At 40.8% G+C, this 9,144-nt stretch overlaps 2 protein-coding genes across 4 annotated transcripts; both read left to right on the plus strand.

Moving 5' to 3' along the window:
• The first annotated feature begins 2,307 nt into the window (after positions 1–2,307).
• mgp (matrix Gla protein) lies at positions 2,308–5,398 on the plus strand. 3 transcript variants are annotated; one of them, XM_058653465.1, is made up of 5 exons: positions 2,308–2,396; positions 3,942–4,029; positions 4,142–4,171; positions 4,343–4,448; positions 4,768–5,398. In XM_058653465.1, exons 2-5 carry the CDS (start codon positions 3,969–3,971, stop codon positions 4,994–4,996), a joined length of 426 nt encoding a protein of 141 aa, XP_058509448.1. In that variant the 5' UTR covers positions 2,308–2,396; positions 3,942–3,968; the 3' UTR covers positions 4,997–5,398. The 3 variants fall into 3 exon arrangements, with proteins under 3 accessions (XP_058509448.1, XP_058509450.1, XP_058509449.1); XM_058653466.1 differs by lacking the exon at positions 2,308–2,396 and adding an exon at positions 3,694–3,848; XM_058653467.1 differs by lacking the exon at positions 4,142–4,171.
• A 1,361-nt stretch (positions 5,399–6,759) lies between these two features.
• Positions 6,760–8,727, plus strand: bglap (bone gamma-carboxyglutamate (gla) protein). The gene is made up of 4 exons (XM_058653473.1): positions 6,760–6,946; positions 7,265–7,312; positions 8,091–8,175; positions 8,322–8,727. The coding sequence occupies exons 1-4, from the start codon at positions 6,805–6,807 to the stop codon at positions 8,422–8,424; spliced, it is 378 nt and encodes a 125-aa protein (XP_058509456.1). The 5' UTR covers positions 6,760–6,804; the 3' UTR covers positions 8,425–8,727.
• Positions 8,728–9,144: the final 417 nt, after the last annotated feature.

Genomic DNA, 9,144 nt, shown 5'->3' on the forward strand with positions numbered 1-9,144 from the left:
TTCCTGCGTTACGCGTGTGTGGAAGTGAGACGTTAGATGTTAACAGATTCATGAACACACATCAAATGAGTGAATATGTCTGCAGGGTCAGAGCCAAACAACTCCAAACAACATGGACTTTCTTCTCGGCTCCGTCTGGCTCCACCCCTCTCTCCCTCTCTCCCTCTCTCCCTCTCTCCCTCTCTCCCTCCCTCCCTCTCTCTCCTATCTGTCGCTGGAGTATATCTCCATCTCTATGTCTGTCTGAATGTTTATCTTGTTGTCTGCGTCCTGACGACTCCTGGCATAGACTGTCCTGCTATTTGGGCTTGTTTACTGTTGGGGTGTGTGTGTGTGTGTGTGTGTGTGTGTGTGTGTGGGGGGGGGGGGGGGGGGGTGTTGTGATGTGTCATTATGTAACACACACAGATATACACCAGATGGATGTTGTTCAGTGTAACTCCTGCGCTGCTCTTGAATGTAGACTTGTCTGACAGTGTGTGAGCACTTAACTGTGCAACTCTTTAATAAATTCAAGCCTGTTCCACTTAAAGGCCAATTTCTTCTGCTGTGTTGGGAAAAGTAACAGAAGTAGAACAAGTTGTTCAAATGTTGTCTTCTCAGATATGATGATGTAATATCCTGATTTGGCCAATTAGAATAAACAGTCTGTGGGAGTGAATGATTATTTGGATGAATGGATGCATGGATGGTAATAATAAATTATTTGTACAGCACTTTTTAACACAAAGTCACAAAGTGAAAAATAATTTAAACTCTATAATGTGGTAATTGTCAATTTTTAGTTCCAAAATGTCAATGCAAAGGTATTACACTGATAAAACCTATAGTAATTCTCAATAAATATAATGGAAATAACAAAATACTAATGTATTATTATCGTCATATTACCACACCATTATCACTGTTATTACCAAGGTGGAAATTAACTTAGTAAGATAGTTTTACCATAAAATGACATCTGTGACGTCTCCTCCTGTGTCTCTGTGCTGGAGGCGTGGCCTTCAATCAGCTCACCTGTGCCTTGGACTCACCTGCCATCATCAGTGCGATGGCTTTACTAATTCCTGTGCTCTCCTGTGTTCAGATTGCTTCATGCTGCCCCCGACAATCATCCTCGCTGTGGCCTTGAGCTGGACGTCATCTACGCTGCCGATGCACCGTCCGCCGTCACTCACCCGTGTTCTTCGGTAAACCGTCTGAAAGTGCTCCACGTCTCCACAGCCGCCCGCTCCTGGGTCCTGAGTCAAACCGTAACAACATCCCTATTACAACTATATGACCACATTATTATTATTATTATTAGTCTTTTGTTACTACAGTGATGTAAATTCTTGCCAGATCACTTGACATGACTGCAAAGTTTAATATTTAAAATAAAGTATATATTAGCCCCAAAGTCAGCTTAATGTTATAAGAAATCAAATTAACACTCATTTATTACAATCAGTGCACACATGTTTCAGTTGTTCATTTAGTACTTTCATTCAACCTATTTCATCTCAAAAGACTTACTGTTGGACCACTCACAGTTTCCAAACTGCTCTGGAAAAAAAGACATCTTAAAACACAACATATGTATATATATATATGAAAAAATATGATCTCCATAAATCTGTTAATAAAATATTTGTTAATGTTGCTTTACAGTGCTGTGGTGCTAAAGTACCAGCAGTAACACAGTGGACTGTTTGTGTTTACACTGAAAGACACTGTTCATGTCCTGTAAGACCCCAGCGCTTCTTAACTATAGTGATATTTCCACTAAATCCACCTTTAAATCATCAATACTCTGGAGTGTGCTCTTCACAGCAACCCAACATGAGATCTCCTGGGTTTACATCACACTATCATGCCTCTAAGTTGTGTCATTTGTTAATTCTGTTCAATTAGCACGTGCTTTGATAAAAGGTAATGAAATGAAGTATTAAACCAATCATCATCTGTGTTTTGCAGTGTCTCAGAGAGACACATATTCATGTGGTGGATGTTCTTTTCATACTGCAAACAGAAGCACATATTGTCATGTACCTGTGACATGTCCCTGTGCCAGACCTCCCTCACCTTCCTCTCTGTCCCTGTGCTTGTTTTTCCTCGTTGCTTCTTGCCTCTCTGTCACCTACAGGGCTGTATTTTGAGATGAAGGCGTGGGAGTTGGACAGAGAGTGAGCTAATGCCCACGGTTATGATTAAGTGGTGGAAAAGAGGGCTGATAGAAAAGAAAAGAGAAGGGAGGAGAAAGAGGGAGAGAGAGGGCGAGGGCTTAGGGGAGGGAGTCGGTGGGTAGAAAATGAAGGGGTGGGGGGAAAAGAGGTGAGTATAAAAGCCTTGTTGTCAGGAATTAGAAAATATTCTTCGGGAGAGATATTTCCAAGTCCATTCAATTATCTTTCAAGGTAAGTACATTCAAGCAATAAAAAAGACTTTTAAAATGAAAGGTGTTAGTTTAAAAACTAGTAAAATAAACATCTATTAAACAGCTTATTTTGCTGTAACTGCTTATTTTCTTTAGAGATCATGGATCAGGGTGCATGCTGCGAAAGATTTAGTGTCATTTTCTGTCATGGTATTAAATGTGTAGTTAATGCATAGTGTGAAGAGGACTGAGTGTGTAGACTTGGTGTAGCTCCGTGTTTGCTCTATTAGCATCATTCCAGTGGCTTTTTCCAATGAGGTGGGCACATTCTGTCTGCAGGCAGGGAAGCTATGAAACCACTGAGACCCCTACAAGGACTCAGATGACATGCAACGCTGTTTTTCAGCACCTAGCGCACGCACACACACACACACACACACACGTCTGGCCACACTTGCCAGTTAATGGAGGATTCTTTTTCAACTGTGGCCCCCAGATGTGATGTTCCTGTGCCCACTGGCCAAGATACACCTGAGGACCTGATGTTAATGTTGGACGCAGTGTGTGTCTGTGTGTGTGTGTGTGTGTGTGTGCGCGTGTGTGTCATGAAAGCTGCTATTCACGGTGAAAAAGAAGGTGTTGCTGAAACAGAATCCTGTCCAAATCCCACAAACAGAAGGCTGGCATGAAAGCTTTAACGCACGGAAGGCATGTGTGTGTGTGAGTGTGTGTCTTTCTTAGATGTGTGGACACATTATGGTTCAAAACCATGATTGTGAGGACACCAGAAAGTCCACACAACTTTAAAGCACATTTTGCTGGGTTAAGATGGTTTCAGGCTTGGGTTTAGGTTAGGATTGGTGTTGGGTTTGGCATTCAGTTGACATGGTTATGGTTAGGTTTATGGGTAAGGGAACTCATTAAATTAAGAGGTTTCTCCACAGCTGTAGAGAAGCAAGTTTTGGTGTGTTTTAGTGACATTTGATCAGAAGCAGAAAAAGTGAGATCTCCATTGCGCTGTGTCCAAAATGAAGTCCAAAAAAGTGTGGACTTGTGGAGTCCCACCACTAACATCTGGCGTAGTTGTTTGTACAGGTGTCACACACCTTACTGCATGTGATTGAGTGCATACGTGTAAATATGTACGACTGTGTGAACATTCTGTATAGTTAGAGTTTATCTGTCCGTGTTAAGCATGAGAGTATCTGGACTCATTAGTTGGCAGCTGTGCAGCTATTCTTCTACACTCTGAGCTCCCAGCTGCTGATTGGTGCGTGTGCACTGTCCCAGGCTGAAGTCCAAAGCACAGAAAAGACCCTGGAAAGGACACAATATTAGTTTAGCTCCATTTGCGGTTGGTACTTGAAGAAAGTACCGAGTTCAGGATGGTGTGTTTCAGCTCTTAAAAGGACTGCTCCTGGCCTCAGCCACTTTCAGACATCTATCTCTGCTGCGTGCGGTTACTTCACTGTTTACTCACAGATTCAAACGTGTGAGCCGAATGTTTTTCCTCCCTCTCTTGCTATCGAAGTCTTATTTTTGGTGCTGACAGGACTCACTGGAACACTTCTCTTCTCTCTTCCAGGAGACAGGCAGGAAAACAAACCCCAGGATGAGGAGCCTTCTTCGGTTTCTGGCACTCTGTGCAGTGGTCTCTCTCTGTGTGTGCTATGGTACAGATTCTGCCTGACTTTCTCACTTTGCTATCATGTATTTATAACCTGCTAAAATGTTACGCAGTGATTTATCGTTTATGATTAACTCGGTTCCATGTTTTTCCCGTAGAGTCTCATGAAAGCACAGAATCCTTTGAAGGTGATTAAATGTCGTCTCTCGTTCGCGGGGAAACATGCATGCAGTTCTAACAAACCTGAGCCTGCTGTAATTACATAATATATTAAATCCCTTCACTAACGTCCTTGCATGAAGAGCATGCCTGACCCAATTAAAATAAGGACTTTGTCTAGTAAAGTTTTGTGGTTCCAGATTTGTTTGTGCCTCCAAATCGAGCCAACTCCTTCATCACGCCACAGAGGGGCAACATATACAACCTCCCCAGAGGGAACGGCCTCAACCATTACAACTTCATGAGGTAAAACACAACCACAGACATGCACACGCAGCACATGTCCTTTTACTTTATCTCACACATATGGAAAAGTGCATACTAAAAATGGCAGACAGGAAAACACACAATATTGTAAACCATTAAGTCTAATTAGAGTATTAAACACTGACATATGCTTGAACATTCACACACACACAGCCTCAAGCTGATGTTAAATGCTTGCTGGAAATGATTACGTTTATGAAAGAAGCACACGAGTCACTATCTCTTCAGTATCTCTCAGGGCTTTATCGTTTTTCATCGTGCTATTCCATCGTCTCATCCGTCTTTTGTCCACATCCAGGAAGATAAAGTCTCCAGCAGAGAGGCGTGCAGAGACCTGTGAGGACTACTCTCCCTGCCGCTTCTTCGCCTATCGCCACGGTTACCAGCAGGCCTATCAGAAATACTTTGCCGCCCGGAGTCAGCCACAGAGACCCCAGATACCCCAGAGGCCCCAGAGACCCCAGATACCCCAGAGACCCCAGATAACCCAGAGACCCCAGAGGCCAGCTGTGATCCGTCGATACTAAACTGTCAGTCTGTCAAAGGCAGGGTTGTCATTTATATCTATGTATGGATGCATATTAATACAATCCATGCATTGCACCATTTATATAATTTATGTAACGACAATAGGAAAAAAAAACAAACACTGAGGCCTCCAGTATAGCTCAGACCTCATGGAAACACATCATTATATCCATGTAGAAACTGACGGTCCATCTCTTGTGTTTTCTCAGGATAACCTTTAACCTCTATTATCACCACCTTCCCATCATTTATACGCTTTATGTGAAACGCTTCTTCAATGCAGCGTTTCGCTCACTATCCCTCTAACCGTAAATCTCATATTATCTGTTTACTTATCCCAGGCCAGCACTGCTGCCAGTGATCACTTCTATGGCTTTAAAATAAATAAAAATTCCCCCTCAGTGGGTTTTGTCTTCTTCCTGTTTGTGCCGTTTGTTTGCCAACAAGGCCGTGAGCAGCAGATGTGGAGCAGATGTTAAAGATAGTTGTGACAAATCAAGGTGAAGCGGCGAGTCGTGACAAAAAATGTGTGCTGTAAGGGGCGGAGGAGTGTCGGTTAGACACACAAATGAATGAAGCTACTCATATTCACATAAGGGCTTGTGAGTGTCACCAGGAAATATACAAGACACACATACATACATATAGAAATCTGGTTTCTTGTGACCTCAGGAGGAATCTGTGCAGTGAACCACACACGTCTGTGAGTCTACATCCCTGCTGCTGCAGGAAAACACACAGGTCAGCACACTGCAGACTTCAGCGCGGCTCAGACCTAGAAGACGGTCATATCACATGTCTGTTTTTATTTTGTGTGTCGCCGCAAGGCCACAAATGTGCATAATTGAAGTTGTCCTGATTTTGAGTCCTTGAAGTCTGTCACTGAAATGAAACAAGGCACCACGATTGACTAGACAGTGAAATTACAGCTTATACTGTAACAACCAGCCAGAACCTAAATATTCAGTCAAAAAAAGGAAAAACATTCAAAGACATTTTCATATTATACATGAAGGAAGCTCCAATTAAGCATCATTATTTTTTTTTTTTTTAACATTTGTTAACACTTTTCTTGTGGTAAGTCGTGTTTTAATTAAAATGTAATGACACGTTTCGCTCAGAGTCGGCTTTATTGGCGAGCCACCCACTTGTTATGGTAAAAATATCCACATTATTCCACATTTCAAATTATCCTCTTCAAGCAGCCCCGAGTCTGCTGCTAAAATTCACCGTCTTTATGCAGGAAATCACTGCGGTTTGTAATAAAAGAGAAAACCCTTGGATTAAACCATGCCATATAATGGTTCCAGTTGGTGTTCTCTCTGCCTCGTGGACTTTGGGACGCAGATGTACTGTAGAAGTGTGTGGGCTCTGAGGAAAACTCTGACCTCTGGAGGCTGCCAGCTGGCATTGCATCTCTAACTTTTATTATAGGCCCTAAAGCTGACAGCGAGCCGCCTGGTGATGGTGCAGATGCATTTAGCTGCAAAATCACATCTTACATTCTGTCTCTTTGTTGTGATGAAGCACTTTCCCCTACATTTCTCTGGCATTTTAATGCAAATGCAAAAACAACACAAAAAAAAAACTACTAAAACAACCCGAACAAGGCTGATGTTTGCAGCCAACTTTGCTTTAAAACAAATATCCACCCACTGGAAGTCAAGTCCATAATCTTTCACTCTGCATTTATATCTATAAATATGATTTTTTTTTGTGTGACACACGATGCCCCAACCAATCGCATGTCCATGTCATAGCGAGGGCCCACATCTACAGTATAAACTCAGTGTGAATCTATGTATATATGCGTGTGACAGGGAGAGAGGAGCGTGATAGAGTCTTATACTTGCTGTTTGATACCGTGGAAGGTGAAGACCGAGGCTCAAAGATGAAAACTTTGTCCGTCCTGGTTCTCTGCTCCCTGGCCGTCCTCTGTCTGACTTCAGGTAAGAGCTACGCAGCAGAGTGATCTGTTTAATAATTAGTACCTTATCAAAATAACAGCACATTATATTTTAAATTCAAGAGATCTACAAAGTAAAAAAAAAAAAAAAACTATTATAAGATGAGATGAGGTATGAAGCATTTATTCAGCTATAAGTCAAATTCAAGGGATGTTTCAATACAAATACCAATATGTGCTTAGTGAAGCATTTTTTGATCAAATGTGATTTTCTTTTTTTGACCTGAATCAATGATACTGATACTGATACTGATACTGAAATACTGGCTCGTCCCTAATTATTTCCCGTCTTGTTTACCAGATGCTTCCTTCAGCTCCCAGCCTGCCGGTGACACCCCAGCTCAGGAGGGTAAGGATTTAACAGCTCTACACATTTAGTGTATTTACAATTTATAAAAATCTATCATAATAGTATAAAATAGTCGCTTCCCATTGTTTAATATTCATATTTGAGTTTTCAGTCACCGCAGAATAATAACAATGATTTTTTTAAGTGTAAGTGTAAGTGGTAAGTGCTTGTTGGACCCTAGTTACTCCACTACGTGTATTTCTATTTGATTGTTTGTTTTGTAAATGGTATCATCAGTTGATTCCTCAGTCTTATATAAAGTACCTTAAAGGGTTACTTAAGTATGTTACCAGAAAATATCTTTGGTAGAAGTTGAAGTCACTTTTTTAATAGCACTTAAGTAAAAGTCTTAAAGTAGATGACATTTACTGTACTTAGGTATCAAAAGTAATTTTCTGATATAAAATGTATAAGTTTGTGGCTCAGTGGTAGGGTGAGGTGTCTCTCAACTGGAAGGTTGTGGGTTAAATTCCTGGCTCTGCTAGTCTACATGTATCCTTGAGTAACCCTGTGTTGAAGTGTGTGAATGGGTGAAAGTTGTACTGTAAAGCAGCTCATCAAGACTAGAAAAGCTCTATATAAATACAGACCATAATATCAACTCTTCTTCTGATTTTATATGGTAGTAACAACAATAGTTAGAGGAAATGTAGTGGAGTAAAAGTAAAAATAGCTAGAAAGTACAGATATGTGAATTGCCTGAATTTTAACAAAGTGTTTGTACTTTTTTACATTACAACACAGATATTGATAGTGTATGATGTTGTTATATGTACAGGTTTGTTTGTGGAGCAGGAGCAGGCGTCCTCAGTGGTGAGACAGAAGAGAGCTCCTAAAGAGTTATCTCTATCCCAGCTGGAGAGGTACGTATGTCACACATTCTATACTTTCATTCCCCTATTCACATAGAAGCACTCAATGTTATTGTATGTGTTATACATGTGTGTGTACATATACATATACATATATACATATACATGGTCCAGTAACTATGTTCCTGTTCTTTCAGTCTAAGAGAAGTGTGTGAGCTGAATCTGGCATGTGAGGACATGATGGACACCAGTGGAATCATCGCTGCCTACACCACCTACTATGGACCAATTCCCTATTAGACACCGAACCGTTGCTCATCCCAAATGTCTTTTCTTTACTTTGCATATTCACTTTTTCAGTTTAACTTTGTCTTTCCTGTCCCACCCACCTTAAAAAAAGTAGTCATAAGAAACCACTTCCCTTTAGTGCCAGGGGAGCAAAATAAAACAGTAAAGGAGAAAGATGTTAGATAGCAAGAGGAATAATATTGGCATGATCATTTATTTTTCCACCCTGCATAAACCCACACAGTTCTGTGATACTATCACCTCAGACAGTCTGTAGAGTAGTGTGATATTAAAATAAAGATATATAATATGAAAAGAAAACCTTAAAGTCTGCTGTGTGCTCTTTCTGACGTGTGTGTGTGACTGGATGAGTTACTCATAAATGTCCTTATGTCATCAAAAGGTTACAACGATGAGCCTTAAATGCACATTTTTGCCTTCTTGATGTTTGTGTCCTGAGTATCCGAGTGTCTTGTCAGTACAACTTTGAATTTACGATTACTTGTGGTTTGGACCTGTTCTTTTGAATCAAAAATACTTTATTTATCACATTTCTCTGACCAGCAAACAGTGAAACACTGATGTTTTCACAACTGATCAATACCTCTTCATTATGGAGTGGATGGACCAAATACTTAAAGTACAAATTAAGTTTCCGTGCTAGTTTTTTTTTTTTTTCCCTGCAATTGTGAGGGAGGAGAAGATGGAAAGTACCTCACAGTCCGAGTGTAA

The sequence above is a fragment of the Solea solea genome, chromosome 16 (genome assembly GCF_958295425.1).
Source record: "Solea solea chromosome 16, fSolSol10.1, whole genome shotgun sequence".
Taxonomy (NCBI): domain Eukaryota; kingdom Metazoa; phylum Chordata; class Actinopteri; order Pleuronectiformes; family Soleidae; genus Solea; species Solea solea.

Bases quoted from the DNA above. Each gene is read 5' to 3' on its own strand.
- mgp (XM_058653465.1), top strand. From the start codon at position 3,969: ATGAGGAGCCTTCTTCGGTTTCTGGCACTCTGTGCAGTGGTCTCTCTC. The intron at 4,172-4,342 runs GTGATTAAATGT...TTGTGGTTCCAG, and splicing joins AAGCACAGAATCCTTTGAAG to ATTTGTTTGTGCCTCCAAAT. The intron at 4,449-4,767 runs GTAAAACACAAC...GTCCACATCCAG, and splicing joins AACCATTACAACTTCATGAG to GAAGATAAAGTCTCCAGCAG.
- bglap (XM_058653473.1), top strand. From the start codon at position 6,805: ATGCGTGTGACAGGGAGAGAGGAGCGTGATAGAGTCTTATACTTGCTG. The intron at 6,947-7,264 runs GTAAGAGCTACG...CTTGTTTACCAG, and splicing joins CGTCCTCTGTCTGACTTCAG to ATGCTTCCTTCAGCTCCCAG. The intron at 8,176-8,321 runs GTACGTATGTCA...CTGTTCTTTCAG, and splicing joins TCTCTATCCCAGCTGGAGAG to TCTAAGAGAAGTGTGTGAGC.